This window comes from Hemiscyllium ocellatum, chromosome 31 (assembly GCF_020745735.1).
Source record: "Hemiscyllium ocellatum isolate sHemOce1 chromosome 31, sHemOce1.pat.X.cur, whole genome shotgun sequence".
NCBI classification, from domain to species: domain Eukaryota; kingdom Metazoa; phylum Chordata; class Chondrichthyes; order Orectolobiformes; family Hemiscylliidae; genus Hemiscyllium; species Hemiscyllium ocellatum.
Window position 1 is genome coordinate 46,176,404 of NC_083431.1, and position 20,503 is coordinate 46,196,906.

Sequence of the window (20,503 nt, forward strand, 5' to 3'; positions counted from 1 at the left end):
CACTCCTCACTTTCTCCTAGAAGGTTCTATGAGCTTTCCTAATTACTTATAATACCTTCAAACTAACCCTTTTGCGATGCACTGACTGGGAGAAACAGTATTCTTGAAAACTGTTGTGTTACCACTGTCTTACCAGACCTGAGGGCTGCTCTCCCATTATAGAGAGAGAGAGAGAGAGGGACAATGTGTGGTGATTTAACCTGAGGGCCACCACACCTCAACCTCAAAGGGAGAGGTTGAGGAGAGTCCTTCATCGTAACTTCAGCTAAGTGAGAGGAATTGTATCATACTCCTTCACAAACCAACCATCCGTCCAACCCATTGAGCTAAAGTGAACCCCATTAGTATTCCTAATACCCTTATTTGAACAGGGATAAGGGAAGGGAAATTGACCAGATTTTTATGGTGGTGGAGGAGGAAGAAAGTGCCAGGGGGGTGGGGTTGGGGGGTGGGACGGTGGGAGAAGAAGTAGATATTGATCAATGTAAGGGGGAGAGAAACACATTGCAGAGGGAGAGCAACTGACCGAGGGTGGGGAAGGGAGAGCAACTGACCAGGGGTGGGGAAGGGAGAGCAACTGACCGAGGGTGGGGAAGGGAGAGCAACTGACCGAGGGTGGGGAAGGGAGAGCAACTGACCAGGGGTGGGGAAGGGAGAGCAACTGACCGAGGGTGGGGAAGGGAATGAAACTGACCGAGGGTGGAATTGACACAGAGGAGGGGAGAGAAACTGGAAGCCGGGAGGGGAAGAGGAGGTGCCCCGAGGGCAGGAGCAGCACTCTCAGGGAGATGCTGTGTGTGTGTGTGATTACTCTCGGTCCCGGGCAGGCACGGGTTAAGCCTGGAAAGGGGGAGGGACGGCTTTCCCGTCGCTAGGGAGAGGGCTCGGTTGGAAACACAAAGATGTGGCTGTAAACACCGAGACCGGGAAGGCGGGGGGAAGGTGAGGCTGCCTGACCAGACTCCTCTCCCGGAGCCCGGGCAGCAAGTTTTGGGGGAAGTTTGTGCATCGCAGGGAAGGGGCTCTGCTTTCAAGTTGGAGGGGGCTATGAGGAGTCCCTGCAACCCTCCTGAGGGGGTCTGGCTGTGAACCAAGCTCAACCTCCTTCACCCCCGGGGGAATGGCCAACCCTCACAACATCCAGTCGGCCACCGCCAAGAGTATCCGGCCGTTCCGATCCAGTGGGGAGTACCTGCTAGCCATGAAGGAAGACCTGGCCGAGTGGCTGCATGAGCTGTATGGGCTGCAGCTGGATGCCCAGGGACTGCTGGATGCCCTGCAGACCGGCTGCCTCCTGTGCACCCACGCCAACAATGTGACCAGAGTGGCCAGGGATTTCTCCCGGGAATACCCCCAGCTCCTGTCCAAGCTGAAGCTGCCCCACGCCGGGGTCACCTACACCACCTCAGCCCAGGCTGGAACTTTCCAGGCCCGGGACAACATCTCCAACTTCATCAGCTGGTGCCGCAAGGAGCTAGAGATCCAAGGTGACTGTGTAACTTTCTCCAACAGCTCCTTCCTTCTCTCTGTCTCTGTCCCTGTCTCATCCTCCAAGTCAACCCTTAACTCTGTCAAGGTACAGCCCTCAACAGTGGGGACAGCGTGGTGTCCTAGTGGTTGGCACTGTAACCTCACAGCGCCTAAATTCCATCCCATCCTTGGGTGACTGTGTGGAGTTTGCACATTCTCCCCGAGTCTGCGTGGGTTTCCTTTACTAAATTGCCCGTAGTGTCACAGATGTGTAGGTTAGGTCAGGGGTAATTGTAGGGTAATAAGGTAGGGGAATGGGTCTGGGTGGGATACTCTTTGGAGGGTCAGTGTGGACTTGTTGGGCCGAAGGGCCTGTTTCCACACTGTAGGGATTCTCTTCTATAATAAGGTACTAGCAACCAGCTGTTTGGGACTGCCAACTGCAGAGAATCCAGGAGGTGTGTATTCTAATCTGATGTGGAGGTGCCTGTGTTGGACAAAGTTAAAAATCACACAATGCCAGGTTATAGTTGAACTTGACCTTTAACCTTATTCCAAGCTGGCCTGTGGTTTTGCAGGAGCTTCAGATGTAGACCCAGTGAACATTTCTGCCTTCCACTGCTGTAAAAGATTTCCGTCCTGTCCCCTTCGAACCACTTCTTCAGTCTGTTCCTCCCCGAGAAAGCTTTTCCTCAGTGATCTCATCGTGTTGTTGCTGGGCTGTTATACCAGAGACTAGGCAATGGCCAGAGAACCTGGGTTATACCAGAGACCAGGCAATGCTCAGGGAGCGTGGGTTATACCAGAGACCAGGCAATGCTCAGGGAGTCTGGGTTCGAATCCTGCCATGGCAGATGGTGGAATTTGAATTCAATAAACATCTGGAATTCAGAGTCTAATGATGACTATGAACCCATTGTCAGAAAAACCCATCTAGTTCACTAAAACCCTTGAGGGAAGGAAACTGCCACTTTTATCTGGTCTGGCCTACATGTGATCCAGACCCATAGCAATGTGATGGACTCTTAACTGCCCTCTGGTCAATTAGGGGTGAGCAATAAATGCTGGCCGAGCCATCAATGTCCTCATCATATGAATAAGTAAAAGAAGTTCTGACTAATCATTCTATCAATCACATAAATCTGTGCCCCTCTCTGTGTAATTGATTTTCTTCATATCCCCACTAATTTGTCTAGCAATCGCCTTAAATCTGTGCTCCACCCACCCTAGTGAATGGCCCCTTCCCCAGGGACAACATGCCTTTCCTGTAGAGTCTACCCCGGCCCCTCATAACTTTGAACACCTCAATTGAGTTATCCCTCAACCTCCCCTACTCAAAAGTGAAATGACCCGAGCCTGTCCAATCTTGCCTTGTCGCTGCAGTTTTCAGGCTCTGGTAAGAAGCTTGTAAATCTGCCCTGTACTCTCCCCAGAACAATTCTGTCCTCTGGTGATCAGAAGTGTACCCAAAACACCAGCTGCCTCCAAACCAGTGTTTTCAACAGTTCCACCATTATACCCTGCTTTTGTATTCCGTACCTTGGCCAATAAAGGAAAGTGCTGTTCGGCTCTTTGACTGTTGTAAGTATCACAGTAAGTGTGATTGCTCCCTCCACCTTTGTTTTCCTTCATTCATCTGAAACCTAAATCCTCCCACCTTGTCCCCACAGATATAGCCGGACTTGCTTCTTATGTCGGTATTAAATGGACTTAATTTCAGCAAAATATGAGTAAGGAAACGAAAGGAAATTGCATTTATGTGGCAGCGTTCTTAGCTCAGACCACCCCAGTGTGTTGTTGGCCAGCTGGAGTATTGGCATTGTTGCAATGTAAGGATTATAGGTGTTGGTTTGGTCACAGCAAGGTCTTACAAACAGAAACGTGACAAATGATTGGATAAACTGTTTTTACCGTTATGTAGAGAGATCAACATTAATAGGGGCAGCAGACACAACTCCCCCATTCAACTGTTGAAATAATCTCATGAAGATTTCACAACAACAACAACTGTTTTATACAGTGGCCTTAATGTAATGTAACAGCGTTGAGGTTTCACAGCAGCAAAATGAAGCTAAACGTGACACCTGACAACTTACGGTGGAATTAGTCAGCTTGATCAATGAGTTTGGGCTTTAAGGCTGATCTTGCATCCTCTTGAGGAGGCTGGCAGGACTTGGTTTGATGCCTCACATGAAAAATGTTGCTTCCGGCTGAGCAGCAATCCCCTCATTGTCAGTCTGCTTGAAGCCAGTGAGAGAACGTGGCACAGTGTTGCAAAGGTGCATCATGGAAGGTTAAACCTGCTTCCTGAGTTCTGTGTACAAGGGGAGGTCTGACCAGCAGCGTACTGATCTCCACCTTGGGTAAGGAGGCAGATTTCGAGGGTTGGAACTCTATTGACACTGATCTGATCCATACTGGCCGTCCAAAATCCCTAACGGGCTGTGATAATGTACACTTTTACACGCATGTTGTGCGCTGCAGGTATAGATAGTGTTGGTAAAGGTTCCAATTTTCTCTCCATCCCACGCTGATCAAGAATCTCTCGCACTCTTTCCACATTCCTTGGTGTGTGCTGGAATGATTTACAAGTTGTTTTGTTTGACAGTGTTATGAACCCCACCTCCTTGGTCAACAAGTCTTGAGCTGGGATTTGAATTGACACTTGACAGTCTCCTGGGTGAGAGGGATAGGGTTCAGTGATTAGGAACATTTAAGCGATTGCTGGACATACACATGGATAGCAGTGAGTTGAGGGGTGAGTAGGTTATATTTTACATAAGGAATAAATCTCGGCACAACGTTGTGGGCCAAAGGGCCTGTTCTGTGCTGTACTTTTCTATGTTCTATTATTGAGTACAGATTTCCAAGGGGGCAGAAGAAAAGATTTCTTACCGATATTTAATTGGAGGAAATTCTTACTCCCCAAAATTGGCGGACATCAAAAAAAACATCCCTAGCTACTTCACCGGAGTGTTATCAGATAAAAATCTCTGTCAAATTTGTGGGAGTGACTAAACATAAGTGGGAAAAACATTGGCACATCGAGGCTAATGTGGGAAATGTGAACTCAATCATTCTGGAATTGTAGAATCCCTACAGTCTGGAAACTGGCCCTTTGGCTCAACAAGTCCACACCGACGTTTCGAAGAGTAACCCACCCAGACCCATTCCCCTACCCTATCTTTACCCCTGACTAATGAACTTAACCCACACATCCCTGAACACAATGGGCAATTTAGCATGGCCAATCCACCTGAACTGCACATCTTTGGACTGTAGGAGGAAACTGGAGCACTCAGAGGAAACCCACACAGACGCAGGGATAATGTGCAAACTCCCCACAGAGAGTGGTCCCTGGCGCTGTGAGGCAGCAGTGCTGACCACTGAACCACCGTGCCTCCCCACAGGAAGGGAGAACAAAAGGACAGAATGTCTTTTAAAATGGTGAATAAACTGCAGAAAGCTGTAACGCAAATGGAACTTGTGCATGAAACACAGAATGCTCGCACCAGGGGGCAGCAGGTAATCAGGAAGGTTAAGGGGACGTTGGCATTTATTTCAAGGGGTTTGGAGTGTAAGAGTAGGGAAGTCTTACTGCAAATGTACAAGGTGCTGGTGAGACTACAACTAGAGTACTGTGTGTAGTTTTGGTCCCTTTATTTCAGGAAAGATATATCATTGGAAGCACTTCATAGGAAGTTCTCTTGAACGACCTCTGGTAGGGGTGGTCTTATGAGCAGAGGTTAAACAGATTGGGACTCTACTCAAGGTGGCTCAGTGGTCAGCACTGCTGTTTCACAGCGCCAGGGACCCGGGTTCAGTTCCAGCCTCGAGTGACTGTCTGTGCTCATTCTCCCCATGTCTGCGTGGATTTCCTCCCGTAACCCAAAGATGTGCAGGTCAGATGGATTGGCCACGTTAAATTGCCCATAGCGTTCAGAGATGTGCAGATTAGGTGTATTAGTCAGGGGTAAGTGTAGAGTAAGAGGGGAATAGGTCTAGATGTGATACTCTTGGAGGGTCGGTGTGGACTTGTTGAGCTGAAGGGTCTGTTTCCACACTGTAGGGATTCTATGATTCATTGGAATTTAGAACAATGAGATGTGATCTCATTACAACATGGGAGTTTTAAGAAGCTTGACAGGGTAAATGCTGAGGGGTGTTTCCTTTCACGGGAGGATCTACGACAAGATGAAGACTGAGATGAGGAGGAATTTCTTCTCTCAGAGAGTTGGGAGTCGTTGGAAGTCCTTGCCAGAGAGAGCTGTGTGGGCAGTATATTTAAGGTTGAAGGAGATAGATCCTTGATCAGTCAGGGAGCCAGTTACAGGAAGGGGGCTGGAAAGGAGATGGGAGAAATGCCAAATCAGCCACAGTCCGCTTGAATACAAGTGCAGGCTCACGGGGCACAAACCGTCTACTGCTGTTCCCATTTCATATGGTGTTTGAAGCTTGGTGGATTTTAAGAGAATTCTTAGTACAAAATTGCTGGATAGATACATCTTTTCCAAGCTTTTCTACTTGCACTCAAGAGGACTGTTTGCAAGAATACAAATCTATCGAACCACCATCGAGCCATTGAGTCATACAGCATGGAAACACACCCTTCGGTCCAACTTGGACATGAATTGGCCTAATGCTGTGGTGAACAACTACAACTAATTCTGAACAACTTCTCCATTTACACAGTGAAGGATTCCTTCATATTGTGATGCCTACAGAGGTCTTGCGTGTGGATAGCAATGCAGTGTCCATGTGCCTGTTTGGCATTGCTAACCTGTTCACCAATATACCACTCAAGGAACTCATACACATTTGCAATGCGTAACTACATTGTGGTGATGTCAATCTACTTTCATTGTGTGAGTCAATGTTCATTGAACTTATGAATTTAGGTGGGTGGCATGGTGGCACAATGGTTAGCACTGCTGCCTCACGGCACCAGAGACCTGGGTTCAAGTCCCGCCTTGGGCAACTGTCTGTGTGGAGTTTGCACATTCTCCCTGTGTCTGCTTGGGTTTCCTCTGGTTTCCTCCCACAGTCCAAAGATGTGCAGGTCAGGTGAATTGGCCGTGCTAAGTTGCCTGCAGTGTTAGGTAAGGGGTAAATGTAGGGGAATGGGTCTGGGTGGGTTGCTCTTCGGAGGGTTGGTGTGGACATGTTGGGCCGAAGGGCCTGTTTCCACACTATGAGTAATCTAATCGAGTTGTTGTGCAGTTGAGTTAAGTTTTAACAACAGGATGTATACACAATGGGATTGCTCTGGGATCCCCATTCAGTCCAATTCTTACAAGCATCTTTGTTGGGTTCCATGAGAAACATATCTTTGGTTAATACCTAACCTTCTATCCTTTGGATATTTCTGATTTGTAAATGATATATTTGCTAGTTTTTGGATCTGTAAGTGCTTTTTAATAATTCCTTACAGATCCTAATGAGCTTCACCTTGTACTCAAATTCACCCTAGAAATGGATCAGTCAGATAGGCTCAGTGTCCATGACATGCTGGTTGAGAAATCTGTCAGACGGTTCTTTATTAATGTCTATGGCAAGCCAGCCTTCACTGGTCAAATTCACCCTTCTCATCAAACTCCAAAATGTTGCTATCCTTTACTTTTTGATCCTTGTGAGTGTTCTCCTGAGTGCAAGACCAAAAACTTCTGTAAGTTTTTTTTGTCATTTATTCTGAGGACGTGGGTATCGCTGGCTGGGCCAGCATATGTTGTCCATTCTGAATTGTCCTTGAGAAGGTGTTGGGATCTAACTTCTGGACTTGAAGCGATCCCTTTCGTGCAGGTAAAACCACGGTGAAGAAATGGCATTATAGTTCCAAAGTGCTGAGGATAGATCCTTTAGAGAATTCCAGGATCCAGTGCCACTGAAGGAATAGAATTCTACCTTCAGATCAGGTGGTGTGTGATTTGGAAATGACATTGGGATTGGTGGTGTTCCCATGTCTCTACTTCCCTTGGCCTTCTAGTGGTTGCTGTCAAAGCTCAGCAGGTCTGACAGCATTGGAGTTCTGAGGAAGAGTCACCGGACCGGAAACATTAACTTCGATTTCTCTTCACAGATGCTGCCAGACCTGCTGAGCTTTTCCAGTAACTTCTGTTTTTGTGTCCAGCATCCACAGTTCTTTCGGTTTTTAGATGGTTGAGTTTGTTGGTTTGGAAGGAACCTTAGTGAATGTCTGCCGTGCATCTTGTAGATGGTGGACATCGCTGCTACTGAGAGTGGAGTGGATATTTATGGATGTGAGGCCAATCAAATGGGTTGCTTTGTCCTGGATGTTCATGAATGTTGTTGGGGCTGCACCCATCCAGGCAAGTGGTAAGTATTCTATCACACCCCTGACTTGTGCCTTGTAGACGGTGGATAGACTTTGGGGAGTCAGATGGTGAGTTAGCTGTTGCAGGATTGCTAACCTCTAACCTGCTTTGGGATTTTTCAAGCATCCTGTTTAATTTATTTTCTGGTGAATGCAAACCCCTAGGACACTGAGAATGGTGGTTTGGAGACAGTGAAGACTGCAGATGCTGGAGATCAGAGTTGTGAGTGTGTTGCTGGAAAAGCACAGTGGGTCAGGCAGCATCTGAGGAGCAGGAAAATCGACATTTTGGGCCTGATGAAGTATTGCCATTGAATGCCAAGGGGCAATGGTTAGATTCTTTCTTGTTACCAACAGCCATTTCCTGGCACACCTGTGGTGAGAATATTACTTGTAATTTTGAGACCAAGGCTGGAGATTATTTAGATCTTGTTGCATTTGAACGTTGACTGCTTCAATGTCTGAGGAGTTCCAAATGATGCTGAACATTGTGTAATCATCTGTGAACATCCCCACTTCTGACCTTGTGATGGAGGGAGAGTCATTGATGAAGCAGCTCAAGATGGTTGGCTCAATGACATTATCCCAAGGAACTTCAACAGAGATGTCCTGGGGCTGAGATGACTGAGATGACAATCACAACCAACTTCCTGTGTACCAAGTGTGAGTCCAGTGGAAAAGTTGCCCCCGATTCCCATTAATTCCAGTTTTGCTAGGTTCCACATGGTAGACTGGTCAGTAAAGTCAGCTGAAAATGTGTTGCTGGTCAAAGCACAGCAGGCCAGGCAGCATCTCAGGAATAGAGAATTCGACGTTTCGAGCATAAGCTCTTCATCAGGAATGAGAGAGAGTAGCCAAGCAGGCTAAGTCAAGTCACATAGGATCCAGGGAGAGGGAGACAATTGGATATAAAATTGGCTTGAAGGTAGGTGACAGAAGGCGGTGGTAGAGAGTTGCCTTTTGGACTGGAGGCCTGTGTTCCACAAGGATCGGAGCTAGGTCCACTGCCTTTCATCATTTATACACATGATTTGGATGTTAATATAGGAGGCATGGTTAGTATGTTCATGGATGACATCAAAATAAGTGATGTAGTGGACAGTGAAGGAGGTTATCTTAGAATGAAATAAGACCTTGATCAGATGGGCCAATGGGTCGAGGTGTGGCAGCTGGAGTTTAATTTAAATAAATGTGAGGTGCTACATTTTGGTAAGGCAAACCGGAGCAGGCCTTATACAGATAATATTGGGGCCCTGGAGTGTGTTGCCAAACAAAGAGACCTGGGGCGCAGGTGCATAGTTCCTTGAAAGTGGAGTCACAGATTAACAGGGTGGTGAAGAATGCATTTAGCACTCTTGCCTTCATTGATAATTGCATTGAGTCTAGAAGATGGGATATCATGTTGCAGATGTACAGGACATTGGTGAGGCCGCTCTGAGAATACTGCATACAATTCTGGTCGCCCTTCTATAGGAACCATGTTGTTAAGTTTGAAAAGGTGCAGAAAAGATTTATAAGGATGTTTCTGGGACTGGAGGGTTTGACCTGTAGGGAGAGGTTGGGGCTGTTTTCGCTGGAGCTTTGGAGGCTGAGGGTGATCTAATAGAGGGTTATAAAATCATGAGGGGCATGGACAGGGTAAATAGCCAAGGTCTTTTCCCTGGGGTGGGGGAGTCCAGAACTAGAGGGCATAGGTTTAGGGTGAGAGGGAAAAGATTTAACAAGGACCTAAGGAGTAGCTTTTTCACACAGAGGGTGATACATGTATGGAACAAGCTGCCAGAGGAAGTGGTGGAGGCAGGTACAATTACAACATTTAAAAGGCATCTGGATGGGTATATGAATAGGTAGAATTTAGAGGGATATGGGCTAAATGCTGGCAAATGGGACGAGGTCAGATTGGGCTGTCTGGCTGGCATGGACAAGTTGGATCATCTGTATGACTCTCTAACTCTATGAGGACAAATCTCAATATTCTGCAATCTCTCAAGTAATTTGAAAAAGTTGCAAGATTTTAAGAAAGATTCCTTTAATTTGGATAGAATGGGTCTGTATAGGAATTTATGTTCTAACAAGTGTTAGTGAGCTAACTCTATGAGCTTGAGTGATTATCATTGTTGGTGTAACTCAAGATTGTTCAGACAGTGCTGCCCAATTGTGGAATCAAATTGATAACAGTCGGTTTATTGACTTCTGCCAGCACAGGCCAATTGAATAATGTCTGTACAGTATACACTGTGAATAATGGAAAGTATGTGTGTTTGATTTGATTGGTTAATCACTGTGACATATGACCTGTGTACCTGGTATCACATGGGCTCTGAAACACAGACCTCATTTTGCTTTGATGTGGAGGAGCCGGTGTTGGCCTGGGGTGGACAATCTTAATCAGGTTGCTCCTTCATCAAGTAGTTGTGAAGCAGGACCATAAGACACAGAATTTATAGCAAAAGATTACAGTGTCATAAAATGATATACTTAATAGGCTTAGATTGTTATAAAGTCTTTAATCTTTTACAATGGGTTACAGGTTTCAGTTCATTAATGTGTAAATCCCTGTAACCCATTCTAAAAGATGAAAGACTTAACAACAATCTAAGTTTGTTCCATACATCATCTTACTTGCATGACACTGTAATCTTTTGCTATAAATTCTGTGTCTTATGATCCTGCCTTACAACTACCTGATGAAGGAGCAGTGCTTTGAAAGCTTCACAGACAAACCTGTTGGACTATAACCTGGTGTTGTGTGATTTTTTTAACTGATTTTGCTCAATTGTGTGGTCGGCGGAGTGTCATTTTCACCCTTTTCTCTCTTAATATAAACTGTTGTGATCATTTGAAATTTGACATTCTTGTGTTGGTCCTGACGAGTGTGAAATGAAAAGCTGTAGTTCCTGTCTCTCTTTATACCACATACTCACATCAGGACAAATTAAAATTTTATCTTAAAATTCAATTTAAAATTTGAATGTGGCTTGTGACATTAAAAGTGCGTACCTGCACTCAGCAGAAGTTGCTGATAATTTACTCTTTATTGATTGACTTTGGAAAATCTCCAGTTCTTTCCACGTTTAAATTTTCCAGTGGGGTTTCCATTCCTGTCAGGGTCCTTGATCAAAGTGGATCCTCTCTTGTCCTTCTTGAACTGTGTAAAGTCTTCATCATCGTCACTGGCAGTCCCTCGTGGATGAGGATGACTCTCGTCCGCTCTCAGGGTGAGTCTGTCGGTGGCTGAGCAGACCGATGGGGCTACCACAGGCTGTGTTACACTGGGGGGAGGGAGGGGGCAGGTGGTGGTCCCAGGAAAGGGCTGACTGGGGCGTTGATGTGACCGTGTGCTCCTTTCGCTATTTTCACTTGGCTTCCATTTTCTGCCGACGGATTGAGTCGAGCTGATGGACGCCTTCCCGGATGCTCCTCCTCCTCCCCCCTTGGACTAGTGATTCCCGGGTTTCTGTGGGAATGCTGCACATTGCTAGTTGAGGCCTTGAGGGTGCCCTTGAAATGCTTCGTCTGTCCATCTGGGACTCGCCTGCCGTTCCGAAATAGAACACCTATTTCTCTCAAAGTCTTTAATGCAGTTGGTCATCGGGTTGTCTTCCAATCTTCTTTTTAACTCTTTATCCCTGTAATTTCCTCCAGTCCTCCTGCTGTCAGCCCTCCTCTAATTCTGACCCCTTGACCAGTCCTAGTTTTAATGAGCGCACTGTTGGTGACCATTCCTTCAGATCCTCAACACTGGCATTCCCTCCCTAATGCTCTCTGCTCTTTTACATTTCCTACTTTAAGACCCTCTGTAAAATATTTTTTCATCTCTGCCTTCATGTGGCTCAGTGTCAAATGTTTCTCGACATTTCTACAAAGCATTGTGGGATGTCTTGTCATATTAATGGTGTTTTATAAATACAAGCTTTGAGGTTGATTGCCTTATTGTGTTTATTCTCTAATGTCGAGGCTGGGCCAGTAAAGAGCATTCAGTTGGTGCTGCATACTAGGGTGGTGGTCCCTCCCTTCCTGTAATTCAGTGAGCAAATCGCAAGGACAGAGGTCTTTGTTATTCTTTTAAAAATAATAATTCTGTCTCCTATTTCTAAAGTGGCACTGCTGCTGTGCAAGGCGATCTTTCTAAACTGTCCTTCAGTTTATAATTACAAATGCACTGGTGGGCCACATATTGTAGGAACAATGAAATTATGCGGAATCGGTCCAGACAAGTCATTTAAAGATTGTGGCTAGATTCAAAACTAATCTAAAAAAGTCTTAGTTTGCTTATATCGGGCTGCAACACAAAAGGAAGGAATTTTGATTTCAGTGCACCAGTCAGATCCCATGTACTGCTTTCGGTTTTGGGCTCCACATCCCAAAAGCTGGAAGCAATCTCAATTGACATACTCAAACAAGAGCTGGATCGTTTACCTGAGAAGCAAGAACATGCAGGGTTGTGGGAAGAAGGTTGGAGTAGATGTCGGAGAGCTGGTGCAGTCACAAATGGGCCGAATGGCCACCTTCTATGTTGCTACAATCCTGTGATTCTGCAGGAGGTTACAGCAGCTTGGCAGAGAGTACATCCTCGATTCACTAGGTTAAGGATGTCTCAATATTCTGAGGACAATGAGCACAAAAATGGCTCGTAGTTCCTTCAGTGATGATCTGATTGAGATGTTTAAAAATGTTGAGCTTTAATTGGGTAGATGTGGAGAAACAATTTATTTTGTTCGTCAAGAACAAGGGAACAGAATCTTGAAATGAGAGGAAGGTCAGTCAGGAGAGAAATCAAGAATATTTTTTCATAAACAGTCTGTTCACACCCACAAAAAAAGAGAGTTTTGAAAAGGTTGGCATATTCAGGATTGAGATTGTCAGGACTTTGTTGTCTAAGAGTGTTTTAATGTAGCGTAGAGTCCAGACTAGAGAGATTTCTATATTTAAGACAGTCTAATGACATTGTGGCACCTGAAGTTCTGTATGAAGATACCCATCTCACCTTCTGGAGTTTAATATGGATAAATGTGAGGTATTGCATTTTTGGTTAAACAAGCATGGGCAGAGCTTATACAGTTAAAAGTAAGGCTTTGGGTAGTGTTGTAGAACAGAGACCTAGGGGCTCAGGTACATAATTCTTTTGAGGTTTGTCTCACATGTAGACAGGATGGATAAGGAGGCGTTTAACACACTTGCCTTCATTGCTGAGACCTTTGAGTGTAGGAATTGGGTTGGTCATAATGAGGTTGTACAAAACGTTGGTGAAGCCTCTTAGAGTCACAGAGATGTACAGCACGGAAACAGACCCTTCGGTTCAAGTGGTCTATGCCGAATGGATATCTTACATTAACTTCTTCGCTCTCCACTACACCTCCAATTTTGGTGTCATCCCCAAGCCTACTAACCATACCTCTTATGTTTGCATCCAAATCATATATATACATGATAAAAAGCAGTGGACCCAGCACTGAGTATTGTGGCACACCACTGGTCATGGGCCTCCAGTCTGAAAAGCAACCCTCCACCACCACCCTCTGTCTTCTACATTCGAGCCAATTTTAGATTAGATTAGATTCCCTACAATGTGGAAACAGGCCCTTTGGCCCAACCAGTCCACACCGACCCTCTAAAGAGTAACCCACCCAGACCCATTTCCTAACACTATGGGAAATTTGGCATGGCCAATTCACCCTGACCTACACAGCTTTGTGACTGTGAGAGGAAGCCAGTGCACCCGGAGGGAACCCACACAGACACGGGGAGAATGTGCAAACTCCACACAGACAGTCACCCAAGGCTGGAATTGAATCTGGGACCCTGGTGCTGTGAGGCAGCTGTGCTAACCACTGAGCCAACATGCTGCCCCTATCTACATGACTATCTTTCCCTGTATTCCATTTGATCTAAACTTGCTAACCAGTCTACCATGCAAAACTTTGTCAAAGGCCTTATTGATGTCCACATAGATCATGTCCACTGCTCTGCCCTCATCAATCCTCTTCATTACTTCTTCAAAGAACTCAATTAAGTTAGTGAGACACTATTTCCCATGTTGCCTATTCTTAAGCAGTCCTTGCCTTTCCAAAAACATATAAATCCTGTCCCTCACTTTCCTCCCACCGATGTCAGGCTCACCTGTCTATAGTTCCCTGGCTTGTCCTTACCACCTTTCTTAAATAGTGGCACCAGATTAGACAACCTCCAGTCTTCCGGAATCTCACCTGTGGCTATTGATAGACAAGCAATCACTTCCCTAGCTTCCCACAGAGTTCTAGGGTACACCTCTCTGGAGTACTTTGTCCGGTTCTGGTCACCCTGTTATAGGAAGGATATTATTAAGCTGGAGAGAGTTCAGAAAAGATTTACCAGGATATTGTTGGGAATGGAGGGTTTGAGCTATAGGGAGAGGCTGGATAGGCCGGGGCTTCTTTCCCTGGAGCGTAGGAGATTGAGGGGGTGATCTTATAGAGTTTTATTAAATCCTGAGGGGTATAGATAAAGTGATTGGTAGGTGCCTTCGAGGGTGGGGGATTTCAAAACCAGGGGCATATTTTTAGCGTGAGAGGAGAAAGATTTAAAAAAGACATGAGGGGCAACCCTTTTACTTAGAGTGGTTCAAGTGTGGAATAAACTTACTGAAGATGTAGTGAATGTGGGTAGTTACAACATTTAAAAGACATTTAGAGAAGTTCATGAATAAGAAATATTTGGAGGAATATGGGCCAAGCGGGAGGTGGCAGGTGGGACTGATTTGGTTTGGGATTATGGTCGGTATTGATTGGTTGGACTGAACGGTCTGTTTCCATGCTGCATGACTCCATGACTGCAGTCCATCTCTCTATGTGATGGAGTCAAAGTAGTATCCATATTCAGTCAGTTAGTCATGGTTATATAATGTATAGCAACATCAGTAAGTATTGATTATGTGTGTATGCGCTTGCTTACTTTGATGCTTCAATGGAACATTATCAATGTGGTGTGGGTGAAATGCAGTGGTAGTAATTTCAGCAGGGCGTCATTGTCACCCCAAGCGATTAACAGTTTTCAGATAACCGTGTAAATAGGTGGGGTTGTTAATAAACTTCAAGATATCTGACTCAACAAGAACCCGGTCTTTGTGGTATGTTTCACAGGCTAAGATGCAGAAAACCGCAAACTGCATCTGAAGCAATTGAGTGCTTTGAGGGGCTGAGTGGCCTACACACAATGATAACTGGAATTTCCCCAGCTCAGTGGGGGTGAATTTTGGGGTGTGCCTGGAGGAAATACATCGAGGCAGCTTGTAGAATGACAGACTGGCGACAGAACAGAAGGAGGACTTGGCTGGCTACGCTGGCCCCTTTAATTCACATTGTGTCAGACTTCTCCATGAAACCCCACACATTCGCCGTTTCTAAACAATAATTCACTTCCCTTTCAATGCCTTGATCGATCCTATCTCCACACACTCTCAGGCAGTGCATAGTAGCTCCTGATGTGAAATAGATTTTCCTCACACCAGGTTACTTCTTTTGCCAATTACCTTAAATCTGTCACCTCTTATATTCAATCTTCCACCAATGAGAACAGTTGTTGCTTAAACCCCCATGTTTCTGCCTCCTTTCCCTCACCTCTAAGGCTCCCACTGCCAGCTGCTACCCACTTGGTGATAGTCGATAGCCAATAAAGCTAAAGGAAATTACAATTAGTGCCTGTTTTGTGGTTTCGATTAAACATTACTGCATGGCACAGGTCCATTCCAGTTTCAAGGATCTCTCAGTGTCAGGGAGTCATTGTTCCTGTAACTAGCAGGCAAGTTAGTCGTTGAGCAGGTGATGGCCTAGTGGTATTATTGCTGAGCTGTTAATCCAGGGACCTGTGGAATGTTCTGGGCATCCAGGTTTGGATCCTCCCATGGCAGATGGTAGACCTTGAATCCAATGCAAATTGAATTCAGTACAAATCCTTAATTAAGAATAAATTCATTGTTGGGAAAAATCCATCTGATGCCCTTTAGAGAAGGTAACTGCTGTCCTTACCTGGTTGGGCCTACATGACCCAAGGCAATGTGGTTGACTTTTAACTGTCCCCTGGGCAATTAGGGATGGGCAATAAATACTGGCCTAGGCAGTGACCCGCACATCCCGCAAATGAATTTTAAAAGAAAGAGTCAGGTCAGTAAAGGACCAAAATAATATGACTCAGGGTGGGGCGACATGAATTGCCAGCTTTATCAAAACTGAAAACAAAGGAAAAATATACAAATATAATTCCTTGAGGGACTTGGCTAAGAGAAATACATTCCATATGTGGCTCTGTAAGTGGATGAGCAGAGGATTGAAGGAGGAGCTGTTAATGATCAAACTGGGGAAATAAAACATTGCAGTAAATTAATATTTTAGCCAAATTATAGAACAGTAAGTTTTATGAAGAGATGCAAGCAAAGTGGAAAATGTGGATGAGTCTGAGGTAATATGGTAAATCATGCTTTTCCTCGTCGACGCAAGATGATAGTAATGAGCACCGCGCTCTCCCACAGTGTTGATGTGTATTCCCGATAAGTGAAGCTGACTTCAGCATATATCTTCTGGAAGCCTGGAACAAATGAAAAAAGGCTCCAAACAAATTGCTGTCCAAGAATAGGCTGCATTTCTGAAATCAGCAGGGGGACGGACCCATGAAGCAATGATTTTTGTTTTGAAGGGAGTTAATCATTACTGGGGCAAGTGGGCTGCTCGATCTGTCCAGATCCAGGAGAATGATTCCAGAGATGAGGAACTTCAATTGCATAAATAGTTTGGAATCGTTGGGACTGTTTTCCATAGAAAGAGGAGATTTGATCGAGGTGTTTGAAATCACCAGGTATCCGGAGTGATTGAGAGTCTATTGGGAAGAATTGGAATGAGAACAAGTGGATGTGGATGTAAGGTAATTGCATTGGAGGCCGGGGGATAAGCCTTCTCTCGCAGTGGATGTTTTAGTTCTAGAATGCACTGTCTGAGACTGTGCTGCTGGCAGATTCAATCCAGACACTCCACAAGGAACTAGACTGTGATCTAAAACATAAGAATGTGCAGGGTTACAGGGAGAGGGCATGGGCACTGGCACCAGGCAGACTGCTCCTTTGTAGACACTATGGGCCATCTGGTCGCTTAATCTGATTTGTTATGATTCTGCAATTCTTTTTCAATATGGTGCCCGCCCAATCTCCCACCTGGTTGGCTGCCTGCTGTGAGATCAGGTTGTTGTGGGCTGGGCATGACCCAGAAGTGGTGGCACACCCACAATTATTCAAGTCCCTATGATTCAGCCTCTGTGTTGCTGTCTGCCCCCATTGCTGAAGAAAATTGACATCGACTTTTGGACATCCAGTCAATTATTACCCCGTTGAAATGTCTCATGGTTTTTTTAAAGACATTTTGTTGATGTTATGATGAGTATAGCATGTTTAGCACAGTTCTGGCTAGTGAAGAAGTAGAAATTTCTAGTGCCTTTGTACCTGATAAATTCCTGTCTCTACACAAAGCAACAAGTGAAACCACATGTTGTATATAGGGAGTATGATCAATTCAACGAGTCAATAGAAACCTGGCTCCATTCATCAAGCAGAGACGTGGGGAGCATTAACCTTGTTATTCTTTCTCGTACAACTAGTTTGGTCAGGTTTTTGCTCAGTGAGTTACAAATCACCACACATTGTGTAGCTAAGACATTTGCAAAGGAGATACTTTACTTCACCGAACCTGCACAGAGGTGAGAGTGATTTGATCCATGATCATACTGTTATTTCTAACTGTTCCTGGCCATCTCCACATTCATTGCAGCCATGCCATCTATAACAGATTGTAGCAGACTGTAAATCACAAGATTAGAGGGTCCAATCCCACTGCAGGGCTTGAGCTCCAATGTCAAGGCTGACCTTTCAGTGCTGTGCTAAGGGAGTGCTGCACCATCAGAGATACTGTCTTTTGGATTAATTGTTAAACTACGATAAAGTCTACCTGATTAGATGGATGCGAACAAACCAAAGACACTGTTTTAAAGAAAAGAGGTGTCGTCAATGCCCCTGACAACACTTGCCCCTCAAACATTATTAAAAAAGTAGGTTATCTGGATATTATCACATTGCTGTTTCGAGACATGCATATTGATTGCCATATATGCGTTATAATGTTACTTAACAAAGTAGGGTGTTGGTTAACTCTGTTGGCTGGTTAGTCATCTCAACAGTGTGAGGTCAATTGCCGCACTGGCTGCGGTTACCATGAAGGTCCCTCCTTCCCAACCTGTCCCCTTGCGTGAGGCATGCTGACCTTTAGGTTAAAGGTCCCCACCAGTTCTCTCTAATGAGAGAGCAGCCTGTGGCCTGCTGGTGCCTCTACTCACTTTCACCTTACGTTAAGAAGTACTTTGCTGACTGTATTTCGAGATATCCAGTTCTGATGAAAACGGTGATTAAATGCAAGATGTTCTTTTCTTTTAGTGGATAAAAGTAAAACCCAAAATATGTGGAAGATGGGCAGCTTCTGTGACAGTGAACATTTCGGGTCAGAGCTCTTTCAGCAGAACTGAACAGTGTTCACCAATGACCTGAAACGTGAACTCGCTTCCTGTCTGCACAGAAACTGCCCGAGCCATTCCAATGTGGCTGGAATTTTGGCTTTTTATTTGAGATTTTCTTCTCATGTAGTATTATTAATAAGCACCTGACCATTGATATTAATCACAAGTTGCTGCTGTATCTGTGCTTGGGGCATAATACACTCAAGGAACATCAGATGGGTTAGCTACTGAATCAATGAGCAGAAAGGTATTAATGTCAAATTGGGTTCAAGCAGGGATGTCAGAAAAGATAGAATTTGTTCGCCATTACACAACACATTTGAAATGTGGATCTTAAGACTGATGCTAGGAATTCCATATAGAATAACTGAAGACACATTGTAAGATGTGATAATGCCTACAAGAACTGTATTCTAATGCAACCCACTCAACCATTACCATCAAGCCAGGGGACCAACCCTGGTTCAATAGAGAGTGCAGGAGGGCATGCCAGGAGCAGCAGCAGGCATACCTAAAGATGAGGTGTCAACCTGGTGAAGCTATCAAACAGGACTACTTGCATACCAAGCAGCATTAGCAGTGAGTGATAGATAGAGCTAAGTGATCCCGCAACCAACGGATCAGATCTAAGCTCTGTAGTCCTTCCACATCCAGTTGTGAATGGTGGTGGACAATTAAATAACTCACTGGAGGGGGCAGTTCCACAAATATCCCCATCCTCAGTGAGGGAAGAGCAAAGCACATCAATGCAAAAGATAAGGCTGAAGCTTTTACTGCAGTCATCAGTCAGAAGTGCTGAGTGGATGATCCATCTCTGGCTCCTCCAATGGTCCCCAGCATCACAGATACCAATCTCCAGCCAATTCGATTCACTCCCCGTGATATCAAGAAACGTTGGAGGCACTGGATACTGCAAAGGCAATGGGCCCTGAGAACATTCCGGCAATAGTACTGAAGATGTGTGCGCCAGAACCTGCTGCTCCCTGAGCCAAGCTCTTCCAGTACAGTTACAACTATCCAACAATGTGGAAAATTGGCCAGATATGTCCTGTACACAAAAAGCAGGACAAATCCAACCCGGCCAATTACTGCCCCATCAGTCTACTCTCCATCATCAGTAAAGTGATGGAAGGGGTCATCAACAGCGCAACCAAGCAGCATCTGCTCAGCAATAACCTACTCAGTGATGTCCGGTTTGGGTTCCGCCAGGGTCACTCGGTTTCTGATCTCATTACAGCCTAGTTCAAACCTGGACAAAAGAGCTGAATTCCAGAGGGGAGGTGAGTGTGAAAGTCCTTGACATCAAGGCCACATTTGACCGAGTATGGCCTCAAGGAGTCCTGGCAAAACAGGAATCAATGGCTATCCGGGGGCAAACACTCTGCTGGTTAGTCATACCTGGACATATAAAGATGGCTGTGGTGTTGGAGAACAGTCATCTCAGCTCCAGGAGATCTCTGCAGGATTCCTCAGGGTAATATCCAAGGCCCAACCATCTTCAGCTGTTTCAGAAACTCAACAGGATTCACCACACAAACACAGTGGCCACAATAGCAAGTCAGAGGCTGGGGCTACTGCAGTGAGTAACTCACCTCCTGACTCCCCAAAGCCTGTCCACCGTCTACAAGGCACAAGTCAGGAGTGTGATGGAATACTCCCCACTCGCCTGGATGAGTGCAGCTCCAACAACACTCAAGAATCTTGACACCATCCAGGACAAAGCAGCTCACTTGATTGGTACGACATCCACAAGCATCCACTCCCTCCAGCAGGAGAAAGTGAGGACTGCAGATGCTGGAGATCAAAGCTGAAAATGTGTTGCTGGAAAAGCGCAGCAGGTCAGGCAGCATCCAAGGAGCAGGAGAATTGACGTTTCGGGCATGAGCCTCCTGAAGAAGGGCTCATGCCCGACACGTCGACTCTCCTGCTCCTTGGATGCTGCCTGACCTGCTGTGCTTTTCCAGCAACACATTTTCAACTCCCTCCAGCACCAATGCTCAGTAGCAGCAGCATGTACCATCTATAAGGTGCACAACAGAAATTCACCAAAGATCCTTAGACATCACCTTTTGAAGCCATGACCACTTCTGTCTAAAAGGACAAGGACAGCAGGTACATAGGAAAACCATTACCTTCATGTTCCCTTCCAAAGCACTCACCATCCTGTCTTGGAAA

The 20,503-nt window shown here is 45.4% G+C and overlaps 1 protein-coding gene across 1 annotated transcript in view; it reads left to right on the forward strand.

Annotated features, from left to right (window-relative positions):
- Positions 1–854: 854 nt before the first annotated feature.
- Positions 855–20,503, forward strand: part of LOC132830362 (GAS2-like protein 2A) — a 102,230-nt gene continuing 82,581 nt past the window's right edge. The window contains exon 1 of the mRNA XM_060848009.1: positions 855–1,487. Coding sequence (XP_060703992.1) covers positions 1,121–1,487 — 367 coding nt within the window. The 5' untranslated portion in view covers positions 855–1,120. The remainder of the gene's footprint in view (positions 1,488–20,503) is intronic.